Genomic DNA, 14,331 nt, shown 5'->3' on the forward strand with positions numbered 1-14,331 from the left:
CAATGTGGCCAATCACAGGCGCTAAAAGTCATGCCCGTGTAAGACTCATGCCCGTGTAGCCAAAGTGTCATGCCCGTCTAGCAATTCCCTTGATTTATTTGACTCATTTGACTTCATTTGACTTCATTTGGATATCTCCATGGCCCCATTCTTCTCCCTTCAAGAGGCCAATCATATCAGCTTTTAGCGATCCCCGAAGGTCATGATCATCTGTCTCTGTAGGACAGGGCGCTTAGACACCATCGCCAGGGCAAAAAAGATATTCAACCGCCATCTGTGATGGACGCGGAAACTGGCACCTTCGGAGTGATCATAGGCGTAGTCGTTGTCGGGCCAGCTCGGAAGGGCGCCAGTCGGTATTCGCAGTGAAGCTCCATGACAGGTTAAACCTGCCAATGTCAAGATCTGTATTCCCAATTTGCCTGCTACTAACAGGTGAACGCGTTCCAAAATCTACATTATGGCGGCGTTAATTGCGCTGCGCCACCAACGTTCTCAGGTAAGGCGTTGCAACATTGGTGGCGGGGATCCCTGGAGTTGTGCGCTGTAAACAGGAATGGCAGCCTACCCTAGGGTGTTACTCAAATAGTCAAATATCCAAATAAATCGAGCCCTCAGATTTGATTTTATTCAAGTAATTTAAGGTCAGATCTGAGTTGAAAAAATTTGGATTTGTTTGATTTGATTTGAATAAATTTGAATGCCATTTATTTATTTGCAAGTCTGGTTGATGACATGACCGAGGCAACGGATGCGGATATGCTCAACTGGTGGTAACTCCTTAATAGTCTTCTTAAGGATGCGAATCATCTTATCGTTGCTGCCGTGGTTGTCGCTGATGAAGGCCCCGATACGATTGTGGGAGATATTATACTCCTTGATGACGAGCAAGAACGCGTCTGCCTGCTCTTCTGCCCGGTATTGCTCAGGATGGTTGGCTAGGGCTAGACAAGCCTTCGTAACTTTCCGCGTCTTTTCGTCGAGGAAGTGGCAGCAAATAGCCTGTAGGTTTGTCCGCGTTGGGGAAGACCAAACATCGACGGAGAAGTGAATCTTTGAGAGGGAATTTCGGAGACGGCGCATGACTCTACGCTTGTATCTAGGTCTATTCAGTGAAGTAAATAGTGCAAAATACCGTATACGATATTTTTTCGACCTCACACTGCACTGTATTGTTTAGGAATTTGCTGCACTGCACGGTATACGGTATTGCACTGTATTTGAGCAATATCGTATTGCAATATCTATTGCACGGCGTGCAAAGAGCCGCATGGCCCAGGCATGAAGCTAACCAAATTGAGTAAGGTTGAGGTTCTACAATGTCTCACCAACCGTAAATTATGAAGCTATTCGCGGCCAACATGTAATAGTTTGCTTTTTCCGAGAGACGAGAGCGCTTCGATGTACGCTTCTTCTTCTTGAATTGAGAGGGCGACAACGGCGAAGTATACGTTTCTCCCATGTCAGAATCTCCGTTGTCGCTGGCAGCTGATGAATCAGCCACTAGGGATGTTGGGGATGATATGGCCGTGAAGGAAGCGGCAACACCTGAGTGTTGAGAAGTCATTATGTATTAGATCAAGAATTGTCGACGGAAGTGAAATTTCAGGGGTTGACACGCTTTATTGCAGAGAAATCCTTCAATTGGGATCTTCATTCATTACGCCTGATGCGTACAGTAAGGGCCTCGTATTACTCGTGTTGCACTGTATTTGCACTGGATGAATATCATATTATACGATATTCGAACGACCTCGCACTGCACTGCACGGTTTTCTATTTTTCTTGCACTGCACGGTATAAAAATACAGTGCAGGCAATACGATATTGAATACGATATCGTCTTATTTACGGCCACACTATTTACATCACTGGGTCTATTAGCAACTAGTTAGTAACTCCAATAAGGTAAGATACGTACTTTCGATGGATAGAAACAAGCGTTTCCTTAGCCTGCTTCCGGTCGGGTAAGACCTCGCTCGCAAAGGGGTTGAGTGTATTAGAGAACTCGATAAACTCCTTCCACTCTACGCTACGTAGAGACTGATTATTGCATGCGAGGAGGCGGATGAGCTTCTCTGCAATGTCCCCCTTGTCGAATACCCGTCGAAGGAGTTGCTTCTCTACGGTTGTAAACTGAGAAGATGGGTGTGCCTTCTGAATGTCGAAGCCTCGAAGAAGTGTAGCCTGACGCTTTGCGAGTGGCTCTCCATCACCATTGCTGAGGGTAATGAGGTGATTCTTGGTCAGATGCTCCCGAATGCGCTTCATGTTTGTTGAAGAGTAGGGACAAGGCCTGGTTCTGTTACCATGTCCAACTATTTGGCCACAATACCAGATCTGGTGTTTCCATTGGTCTTTTCCCCTCTCCACACCTTTGGGTTTGCGAGAATAGGACCAGATCTCGGTGCACTTCTTCTTGTAAGGGCGCTTCCTTGAGGTAGCAGAGCTCTGGTCTAATGCCTCAAGTTCAGCATCGAGTCGGCCATGTTCAGCAGGAGAAAGGTCATCAAATTGACTTGAAGTAACGGCGGAAAGGCCATCTTCATTAATGGAGGACGCCATGGCAGAAATGCGTTCAGGTCGTACGAAGAGGTAAATTGTTCTATGCTGTGCTAAACACTGCCTTATATCCTTTTCGGCTTAGTTACAGAAACCATTGAAACCAGTGAAACAATTGAAACAACTGAAACGTAGAATTTTTGGGTTTCATTGAAACAGCCAAAAGCTCGTTTCAATTGAAACTTGAAACCGTTTCAACGGGTTGAAACGTTTCAGTCCAACACTGCTCCGAGCATATTGGCTCTCTCCCTCTTGTCCTCGTCGTGCAATTTTTGGGTCGTAACAACATCGATGCTATTTGAATAATAAGAATCTGCTGCCACTGTTTAGAGAATAGAGAATACACTTACAACATAATAATCGGGAATAGACATAAAAGCGAGTATACCAACTTATCTAGTTGGGCAAACACAAACAAATACTTCCCTTCATAAACACTAAACGAGAAGGTTATAGTACGTCCAATGCCAAGAAAAGCCAACGTGGAAACGCGGATCTCAGTGCTACGCATGAGATAGCGGAATAGTGTACCGCCCTTCAGCCCACCAGTTGTTGATGACTTAAGCACAGATCGGAGGATTTTCAGTAAGAATATAGCAGTCACAGTTTCGGCTAATGCGAGAGGCAAGAAGTAGCCTATATGCAGACGACATATCCTGGCTGAATATTCATATGTTTCGGGTATCTCGTGAAGTATAAAATTTGTGTGAATCACTAAAATAGTGATGCGGATGGCTACGATTACGAGCATAAGCGCCCAGTAAATAGTCAAGTATACAATGCGCTCCCAATCGCGGAGGAGGTTGAGTAGGATGATATATCCATAGAAAGGGAGTCCGGCTTCTTGGATCTAGTAGAGGCCAAGGAGACCATGAGTTAGTCGATTGTATATAGCAGTTCAAGGTTTAAGATAAATACGGAGACGAAGACAGCCGCCATTACCAACCCTACAAACATGGCACTTACCGTCCAGAGGAGGTGAGAGAATACGAAAGCGACTGCCTGGTTCATAGGGGGGCAACCAACATTGTCTCGATAGTGAGCAAGACCATTGGCTACAGCACACCCCACAGAGGCGACAATTGGCACTAGGAGGAGTGCTGTAACCTTCCCCCTAATACCAGCCACCATGATTCCAATAAGAACATAGCAAATCCCAATAGTACTTAAGATGGCCTCGCTTGTAAAATAGTAGGATACTGAATTAGGAGCTGTACATCCCATGTTGCTTCGTACTCGGTGGGTAAACCAACAAATAGTCAGGGATAATTGATTCTCGGTTCAAGAGAAGTGAACTTCCATGGACGATGATTAGAAGGAATCTCATTGTATTTAACGTATTCTACTGATATTGAACTGGCTTAAGGCGAGCCTCTCCTATGATCAGGAGGCATGCTGCGAGGAGATGTGAAATGCTTTCCACGGCGCGTGGCAAAAAAGTGGAGAATTTCTCTCAGAAATGACCAGTGATAAGTGGCGTAATACAAGGTGCTGGGAATGGCCCTGTGGCGTATGGGAACGTTGGATGTGAGGAATAAGGGTTCTACGTTTCTTGGTCCTGCAGTGTTAAGTAAAATACGACTCTGCTTTGCGTGGGTTTGCCTTAAAGTATCCGTTACCGAAATTCATGGTCTTGGTGCCTGCAACCAATTTTCCTTTGTATGAAAGTCCTGGTTAGACACGATACGAATTGGTAACTCAAGGCCAGTTCTGTGGTGAAAACTGCACGGCGTGGCGTTGCCATACGATCCCTTGGAAGGCATACACAACTTTTGGAATCGCCTCGCTCTCATTCATTGGTTGAGCTCGGTCAATCGAGACTTTCGTGGATGTTTGGCGTTCAGTAGAGTAACTCGCACCGCGCTCTGGGGATTGACGGGGAAACGGCCGCGGATGAGTCGGCTCTTCCGCTCCTCGTAGCCCTCGAATGAAAAGTCCCCATGATTTTTTGTCACAAATGCCGGAGTTCTGAGACAATCTACTTCGTTTTAGGACGCCACCTAGACTCTCATACCGCTCTGGAGGCAACAGAGTTTACGGATTATTTGGGTTGGCCAGGCACGGAATGCACGGCAACTGAGGTGGAACCAGCCGAGCTGCCAAATTATCGATGCTGACCCCTGTTAAAGAAAACGACTTCAAGCTCCACACCAGGTGTTGCCTTCTGTGGCTGTATTAACTAACTCCACTGGCACAATGGCTTAGCTTGCCGAAGCAAGGAAGCGCCCAGAACGGGAACTGTGGGGCCGCAACGGCTTTTAATCGTCGGGATAGTTGTCGCATATCAATTTATCCAGTCCCATGCCGCGTATTTATTTTCAGCCACAGGTCCCAGCTCGCAAGTGTATTGTGAGTCTAGTTATGCACAACTCCTCCTCCGACTCAGCCCTCCCAGCCATAAACTTGGTGCTGCGAGTTCACCAGAGTGATGAAAGCTACAGACCGTTCGAGACCACAGTCAAGATTGGTAGAACATTTATTTACGGCTTTGCTTATGGATCAGGATCACCCCACTGACCCCTACACTCGAGTATAGCTTTAACCCTAGGTGTAATAAATTCAGTGTCAATTTGGTGGGTCATCAACAACCTTCCAGAATCACGTGTAAATATATGACTGCGGGGCACATGCATGGGTACTCGCTGTGGAGGCCCTGGCAAGGATCGGTGGAGAAGTACGGGCTGTGGGTCTGGGCCTCAGCCTCTGGGGAAAGAAAAAGAAAGAGGGTGTGGGGGCCGTGTTACGGTCTGTGCCGTTACACGACAGGGCAAAAGGATAGGTCAATAATCGCAATTTTAGCAATTATCGCGGCAGTTATTGATCACTATCCCTTTGACTGCGAAAGTGTTACATTTTAGCGCGCCCCACTTCTACTTCGCGATACATCAATGAGCCTTAAGCCCCAGCAATAAGCAACCCAATGTGGAAAAACATTCATTCACCTCAGAATGGAAGGTAAGATGCTCCCTGCGCATTATGTGTCGGTACGGTTAGGTGGTTAACAACTGTATAGGCACAAAACGCCCAGCTCCGCCTCCTGAACGGCCTTCAAAGCGACCTTGCATTAAGCCAAACGATTCAACGCCAGACGAGCCGCCCTCATCCCCTCGATAAAATAGCGACTCCTAAACCGTTTGACACCTTTAAACCAGAGCCATTTGCTCCTGTGGTAGAAGAAATTGGATCAGACTGCTGGGCTCTATTTGAGCAATGGATACCTCGATGGCTAGTTGAGAAATGGGTTGCTTGGACGAATGAAAAAAGGGGGGTTAAGGCGGTGCCTGGGGCGCGTCAAGCCTCCTGGATTCCGACTTTCACTGAGGAGATCTATCTCCTTAAGGGCGGCTTTGCACCCATGGTCCGTGCGTTTACAGCGATCCAATTAGAATGGTCCTAGGACATCAATTAAAGTACAGTACCTCGTTTTCGACGCACAAAGTCAGCAGCTACCATCATCCTTATGACCGACTTCGAAACAGTCCCTCCCAGTTAATTCCTTGCTGCAAAAAGGCTTTTTACATGCTTGACACTCGAAGGACGTTTTTGTGAAGCCCCTTTTTGGGGCTATCTCCCCGAATATTTTCTCTTTAAATGGCTTCGAGCAAACCATACAGGACCTCCTCTTCCCTGCTCGAACAAGGTGGTGGTTTGACTGCGGCATACTTCTCGGGTCCTTGGTAGTAGGGTTCCGTTTTTGACCGTCAAAAACAGTATTTGACGGTAAAATTGATAACGGGGGTTTTTGGCAGTAATTTACGTAAAAAACCCTCCTACTTTAGGCCTAGCGTATGACCATATTAGGACTAGCGTATGCATGGAATAGGCTTAGTGTCATCAAATCAGCGTACACCAAAAATATCATGATGATGCGCCTTCCAAGGACTGATCGAGGAAATAGTGGAGTTGATATGGACATCAGCCAATGAGAGTTTTTGACATGCAAAATACCCAGAAGTTTCTGATGTCAAAAACCTCGACAAGATAGGTAAATTACCGTTCGGTAAATTACCTCAACGGAACCCTACTTGGTAGACCATTTTGGTACCGCGTCTTGGCCGAACTTCTTTGTAATTTGGCGGTAGAGGATTTGTCGGAAATCGCTCTGTGACACCTTCTTCGCATCATCAGCGACTTTTGCAAGTTCGCTGAAGATAGAGTGATGATCGGGACACCGATTTCGATACCTATTTGCGCCACACACCGATTTGGGTGGGTCGCCAACCACCAATCGGCATTACTTCGGGTGGGGTTTCTGTTATCTGACCGGATGAGATTTTGTTCTGTTCAGCCTGACTTACTCTCTCCCATCGTCAAAATGCCCACATCTAATACTGCCCTACGTCTTCAGCAATCTCCTACCTATGCTACTATCGCTCCCCACCTTCGTTCGACATGGCTAAAGCACTGTTTACACCCAGACGTCGCGTGGCTGGATGCGCCCCAGACAGGTGAGGTGTTTAAGACTGCGGATGACTGTCTTCGGAGACTTAATACAAATTGGAACCGCGTAACGCGACAACTATGGTATTGGTACGATCCCGAGTCACCTTCTGAAAGCATGCTTTTGGCACTAAATTATTACCCGATGTATCGAATAAATGGAAACCCTTCTCTCTGTACTTTTTCGCAACCCGCTCACCTGGTGTTGGGTCCTCCAGGTCAAACTCAAGCAGTGATCTTATTGGATTGGAGGGTCATTGGACTGGATTTGGATGGATTGGAGCTGGAGCGCCAAATTTAACCCAAATTAGGCGAGAGCTATACCCTATTTGGTGAGTGTGGAGCTGGATCCGATGTGTACGACCTTCTGGACTCGACTGGAGCGGGCAGCAGATCCAGCTCCAATCCAATCCAAATAGATCACTGACCTCAAGATCATCCGTGGTGACCCATTCTCCGCCGCTTCCCACTTTCACAAACTGAATGCCAACTTTTGCTGTGCTCAATGATGAGTTATTGCCGGCGGCATTGGTGCGTTCCTCCTCTCCTTCAGTGGGGGACGCTTACCCGCGAACCTATGCGCTCCCCGAGCGGTTGGGGAGGTTCGTGCGCCGCTGGCACTACAAGCAACACCCACCGTAATATTACGCCAGTGCTGACTGCCTGTTACCCCTATACCACAGCTAGATTGCGCTATCTGCAGAAATCTAATCAGTTAGATGCCCTGTAACAGCCACCTGAGTTTCAGTAAATAGACCGACGGGCACAATGTTGACCAAATAGTCAACTACTCTTAGACATCACGTATGTGATATTCAGAAAGCACACGCTTAGCCGAGTTGAATAACCATTGACAGTACAGTGACTTTGTAACCATTTCTGTGATACCGTTGTGCCATAGTATTTCTGACAGAAATCTAACCTGCGGCCTATCGGAACCATACCCTGGATTGTGGACTTCCAAATTGGAACCACTCGCCACCGGTTTCCCTAGCGATGTGGTACGCTCCACAGCCGTTACCCTAAGCGATAGCCTAATAGCGCAAGCCGAGCCGCTCTCGCCCACACGTCTTGTCGCACTGGGGTACCCCAAACCGAGCCACCTGGATATTGTTCATTATACTGCTTAGCCTTTTTGAATACGGGTCTCAAGTAATTTAGCCTCGTCCAAATGCGTCTTGGAAGGCTGGAATGGTAAGGTTGTTGAGTCATTACCCGCCCAGAATCCGATAGCCTGAAAAATATGCCAGGCAAGAGTATCTGGCTTCTAGTTCGGGTATATGGGCGGAAGGCGAGATGCTAACGTCACAACGAGATGACCTCTTACAGGCCCTTGCATAATATCACACTATCCCCCCAAGTGAACGGCGATTTCCGGCACCGCATCCTCGGAATTCTCGAGCACTAGTCGGAACCCTCGGCGTAAGCCATTGCTGATGGGGTTTCACTAACGATATGAGTTGTGGCTGAGGATTTAAGGGGTTGGGCTGTTAGCCCTGCTAGATTGGCGGGAATATGCGACTAAAGCGGCGCAAATTCATACTATGGCAAGTGGCTGTCTGGACGAAGGGTAGCAAAAGACTTCCCCGGGGGGGGGGGGGGGGGGGGTGGGTGGAAGAAAAAAGAGGGAACAATCAAAACAACAGGATCATCAGTTTCTGAATGAATAATTCAATAATTCATCAATTACACCTGTCGTGAGCCAAGTGAAAAGTCGTGTATCTAACATCAGGCCACGTACAGCCATGGCGTTGCCCTGTGCTTTGAGTGTCAAGAGCTGCACCTGCTAGGGAGGCGAGCCAGCCGGTGAGCTAGATTATTGCTGGTTTTCTGCCACGCTGAAGTCATTTGCTACGTCCAGTGCCGTACCCAAACCACTTGTGGCCAGGACCATGAATTTCGCAAGATCTGTTGGCGCCAATAGCTCGTGGAGCAGTCGACCTCGACGACTGCAAAATGTTACATTTTAGCACGACAGGGATTTCAGCCAATCAGATCGCCAGATGCTCAACCTTTTACTTCCAACAGTCCCCCCGTCTTTACAGAGCAACATGTTGCACTGTTTACAACAAAAAGAAACAAAGAGCTTTAGACTTTCGCTGAATTGTTAACCGCCTGTTGTACATAAATGGCTAGGAGTACTATACCTTCCATTTTGAAGGGATATGTGTATTCAGACTAGATTGCTAATTGGTTGGGCGGGAGATGCCTAGATGTATCGCGAAGTAGAAGTGGGCCGCGCTAAAGTGAAACAAGTCAAAAGGATGGGCGGTCGTCCGTGCCATTTTAACACTTAATGATCTCCATCTCCCGCAGCCGGTGGCGGTCAGGTGGTGGGGTGGGGATATGTAACGGGCTGAGCCCGATGGTGGCTTGGCTTGCGCTCTCGCCTCTATCCCTGTCAGCAAGCGAGATTAGCTGCATTAAGCTTAGAGCTCGAGAGCTCCTTAAGCTCTCCTTTTCTTCCTTTCTTCCTCACCTTTGGATACTTGTTCATAGTCACTTAGCCAGTTGTCAATATACTCGCTTGGACCGTTACAGGATAGGGCTGGGGAAAGGGGTGCCTTTCCTTTGAGGGTTCTGTTAGATTTACGATGCCTTACTTGGCTCACGGCCAAGGTAATTGATGAATTATGGAATTAATTCATTTAGAAAACTGATGAATCTGATGTTATTCTTGTTCCTTGTTCTGCTTCCATTTCCTGTGGGCGGGGAAGTCATTTGCTACCCTTCATCCAGACAGCCACAGGCCACAGTATGAATTTGCGCCGCTTTAGTCGCATATTCTCGCCAATCTAACAGGTTCAGTGATTGTTCCGCAGACAACAGCGCAAGCCCCAAACTGTCTTGAAATGACTCGTGGCGGAGTTGTTACGTCTACACCTGACTGCCGCGCTCCCGGCCGGAGGCAAGGGGCCATGGTGGAGCAGCGCTTTGGTCCTGCACCTGCTGGGGTGCATGCATGCTAACCCCAGATTTTTGGTGGTTTATTGAGCCACCTTCTTCGTCCGGTACCGCACCCACGCTAATTATGGACGGGACATGAATCTCGCGGAAGTTACCCGTGGAGCAAATGCACAATCATTTGCCGATCTGGAGGGGTAAGATCTGGTCCGCCGGGGGTTGTCAACCTGACGTGGAGAGGAGGACCTTGACGCCACGGCCTGGCGCCACGGACCACGGTGCGAATTCTTCATTGGCTCCCCTTGCCTTGCCGTGTTCCTGTCATACTTATCTCCTTGAGTGCCAAACTGTAACCACCCTAATGGCCCGTGCACGAGGACCCGCAACAACAAACCAGTACCGATTACACTCTGCGTGTGACATCCCCCCCACCTAAATCCCTTTGCTTGGAATATCGAATGGCAAAATGGCAGGCAGAAAACGGACGAATACTAGTACTCCCAGTGGGAATCGACCAGCTAAACAACGCAAGACCACCACTAAATCGACTGCTGCAGGACGTCAGACGCCTGTTTCAGCGCCCTTATCGTCCCCGCTAAAGCCTCTTCCAAAGCCAAACCTACGTGATTTGTTGACCGAACCGCCCACTTCCCCCTTTAAGCCAGTACCTTCACAAGGCTTTCCTCGTCGTATCTCGACAGATCTCCCTCAAGATAGCCTACTCGATATCTTTAGGCTGTTTTGCCCAATCCACATGGTCGATGAATGGGCCGAATACATGAACGTACGATATATCAAGCTACGGTCCAGTGCTGTAATCGATCCGAATTATCGATCTCAGGGCCAGGATCGTTAAGATTTGATCGATAAGCCTATTAATCGATTAGATCGATATCGTTAAGGATTACTTAGTAAGCTCATACCAGTATCAAAGGTAAACTTCAAATTTATGAAACCTGTCTAACTGCTTAATCCATGTGTAAGATAAGGGAGCTTTTGAACTTTGAGGTGCAGATCTTATACTAATTTACTTGGGCCTTACATAACCGAGGGCTCTAACTTACGTGGGCAATGATTAGCTTCATGCTTACGTGAGGATTCTCAATCCTTAACGATCTCGAGATCGATAAATCTGAGATCGATAGCTAACGATCCGAGATCGATAAATCTGAGATCGATAGCTAACGATCTCGAGATCGATAAATCTGAGATCGATAGCTAACGATCTCGATATCGATATCGATATCGTTAAGTCTTAACGATCCAGGATCGTTTACAGCACTGAAGCTACCTGGCCATATAGAGGGCCCAAGAACTAAACACTGTCGGCAGCATGCTTGGAAGCCAACGTACGCCGCCGAGATCTACTTGTTCTTTGGGATGTTGATATACATGTCCATCCATCTCGAACCACACTTCAAGCATTATTGGAGCACTGCCCCAACCAGTCCAGTCCACCCAATTGCTAGATTCATGTCGAGAAATCGTTTTCAACTTCTCTACCGGCTGTTCTGCGTCTGGGATTCAATGGACCCTCCGCGAGGGGTTTTCAATAGGATCCACAATTGGAGCACCCACTTACAAGAAACATCAACTCAATACTGGAAGCCGGAGTCTGAGGTTAGCGTTGATGAGGCTATGGTGAGGTACACTGGGAAAAGCACCGAAACCGTGCATATTCCTTCAAAGCCCATACCAATTGGGTACAAGGTATGGGTGGTTGCTGACTCAGGATACATTCTTCGATGGTCCTTTCATGCAAAGGGTAGTGGCCCGGTCGGATACGATGCCTCTTTATCCAGGACTAGCTCCAACACAAGGAATTGTTATCGATCTCCTTAGTCGGCTGCCGGCTCCTCCATCCACAAGTCACGGCTATCACTGCTTTATGGACAATCTCTTTAGCACACCTGAGCTATTCGAGCTATTGAGGGGCCAAGGTACTGCTGCTACAGGTACTGCACGTCTTGGAAGGATTGATAGCCGCAAGATGGCGCAGCTAAAAGCTGAAGACAGATCCAAGGATTTTGTCGCTTGGGTCACTCTCTACGTAAGGAAGCATAAGACTAAAGAAGTTATGCAATTTGCTTTCAAGGACAACGCATTGGTACTTGCTATGAGTACGCGTTTTACTGGGTGGGAGCCTTCGATATGGAGACTACGTAGACAGCCCGGGAAAACGTCCACAAGTGCTAAAACTGCAAGAGTACCCTTCGAAGGCGAACCGACAAAGATGTTACAGATCCCTCGTCTTATTGATGAGTATAACCATCACATGAACGGCGTTGACAACGGCGACCAGTTGCGAGCCGACTTCGAGTCACCTAGGAGAATACAACGTGGTGGGCATCAAGCTTTAATGCACATGTTTCTCTTAGGTAGGCAGTTCCCCTATTTCAGTATCAATCTTATTTCTCACCTTTGTTTAACAACCGACCAGACGTAGCTGTCACGAATTCTTTTTTACTACAACGAGAAGGCTGGCCGAAAACGTCGAAGCTTAGATGCAAGGACCAAACGGCTTTCCGTCTAGCTTTGTGCAAGGAGCTGCTTCTCCAGTACGGGAAACAAGTCGCTCTACACAACTCAGGCGTGCCATGTATTCCCGAGGCTATGCCCACACAAAATGCGGGCGAGATACACTCAAAAGTGCATCGAGCAAAACGTGGCTGGTGTGCTTGTTGCTCCTCGAAGCGGCAAAACTACGTACTTGGACGAGCACATGCATTACGTTCGAAAAGGATGTTCACAATGCGGCGTGCCACTTTGCGACGACTGTTGGAATATTTGGCACTCAAAGTGACTTGTATTTGTATGGATTTATCATGTATATGTATGTACCGGTGACCCACTTGTGTAAATTTTAGCGTTTCTGATTGGTTCCCTGCAAGCGAGATTGAGGTGGTTACAGTTTGGCACTCAAGGAGATAATTGCTTTTGACCAATATATTGCGTCCTTATCCCTTCGATAACTGCTTAACAGGAGAGGCAAGCCAGGGCTTGCGCAAAAGAGCCTTGAGGAACGAAACAAGAAGCCCTCCAATCACGCCCCGACAGCAACCAATTGCCTAGGGACCTGGGACTGTCTAATGGTCGAATGGGTTGTCGAGCGCAATCTATGCTTCTGAGAACCTGGGAATGAGAAGTTGTGTCATATTCGAGAACATGAAGTTGATGTCATCAGCCCTTTTGTTGCAAGTACCGATGCCTATGCCTATGGTTGCTGAGTTTGTCAAATACAAGACAAAGGAAATTAAGGCATTGTGTCGCAAATACGGCGTGGTCTTTGAGAGGCAAAATGGAAACATATGTGTTAGTAATCCACCTGTGTAGTTATAAACATCTGCGGGATGGGATTCCGCACCTCAGAACAAGTTAAAGGAATATCAGAACCGTTCGTCAATCATTTTTCAGCACGTTAAGGGCGAAGTATTGAGAAATGCGCCTAGGTTAAGGCACATTCGTTCGAGGATTAGAGATGGCAGAATAAACGAGTATTATACCGTGTACCATGTTTCTTTCGGAATGGGGATAGGAAGGGCCGTAAACTTATTCTTCGATTACTGGAATTGGCAGCGCGGCACTTCGGGGTTAATATACTAGGACGGCGACGGGAATCTGGCCAGGGTTGTGATGATGATTGCTTGGCGGGGTTCAGAGACCGAAGGGGAGAGGCTAACACGGCATGCAATCTCGACCCACCATGGGGGGTCCAGGTATCTCGTATGATTGAGATGAGATCGCGACCCGAGTTCCGGCGGATGGACCATGGCATTTCGGGTTGGGTCAATTTGGTCATTCATGTGTGTGTGGGATACTGGGTTCAGCCTAGGGCATCCTGGCAGCCTCTTAGGGGCCGGATGAAGTGAGGGGTTATGAAACATGATGCAACCATTGAAAAAGAATATCGTCCAATGGAGATGCAAATTTGCATTTGGGGGAATGTGAAATCGGGATACGGCTCAGAAATTCGTCAGAGAATCCAAGGGCAGGCTCTTGTACTTGCGTGGAGATCATGTTGTGCAGGGATTCTGGAAAGGAGGGATGCATCAAGAAGTGTGGGTGATGCCGGGCCGTGGGTTACCATGTGAGCGAGCATCAAAGGGTAGGTTGGAAGATTCACAAGTTCTGCACGCCCAAGGATGGGTAATGTGGGCGAGGAGTCTTTGTGTACTTCGGAGACAATGATGGTTACCATTGGTAGACACACAACGGATATCTCAGTCAATTTGTTGCTATAGGGAAGTGACTATTGGTTGGTAAAATAACCACATTCTTCGATCGAGTGCCTATTCAACTTCCAGATATTTCTTTGGGGGATGACGGTTGCGATACGGTCGGGGCGAGTCTGAAAGGAGAGCTGTGATCGAATCGGATGTGGGCGCATCTGGACGACAGGTAATTGGAATGCCTGTCTCCGATTCA

The 14,331-nt window shown here is 47.7% G+C and overlaps 2 protein-coding genes across 2 annotated transcripts; one reads left to right on the forward strand and one right to left on the reverse strand.

The window, feature by feature from the left end:
- Positions 1 to 1,887: 1,887 nt before the first annotated feature.
- On the reverse strand, positions 1,888 to 3,786 carry VFPPC_18552 (hypothetical protein; the record flags this gene model as incomplete). The annotated part of the gene is made up of 4 exons (XM_022430144.1): positions 1,888 to 2,634; positions 2,790 to 2,856; positions 2,943 to 3,412; positions 3,496 to 3,786. 4 exons carry the CDS (start codon positions 3,784 to 3,786, stop codon positions 1,888 to 1,890), a joined length of 1,575 nt encoding a protein of 524 aa, XP_022284867.1.
- A 7,191-nt stretch (positions 3,787 to 10,977) lies between these two features.
- VFPPC_18553 (transposase IS4 domain-containing protein) lies at positions 10,978 to 13,034 on the forward strand (the record flags this gene model as incomplete). Its single annotated transcript, XM_022430145.1, has 5 exons — positions 10,978 to 10,991; positions 11,160 to 11,677; positions 11,727 to 12,259; positions 12,307 to 12,674; positions 12,890 to 13,034. The coding sequence occupies 5 exons, from the start codon at positions 10,978 to 10,980 to the stop codon at positions 13,032 to 13,034; spliced, it is 1,578 nt and encodes a 525-aa protein (XP_022284868.1).
- Positions 13,035 to 14,331: the final 1,297 nt, after the last annotated feature.

The sequence above is a fragment of the Pochonia chlamydosporia genome (assembly GCF_001653235.2).
Source record: "Pochonia chlamydosporia 170 chromosome Unknown PCv3seq00023, whole genome shotgun sequence".
Taxonomy (NCBI): Eukaryota; Fungi; Ascomycota; class Sordariomycetes; order Hypocreales; family Clavicipitaceae; genus Pochonia; species Pochonia chlamydosporia.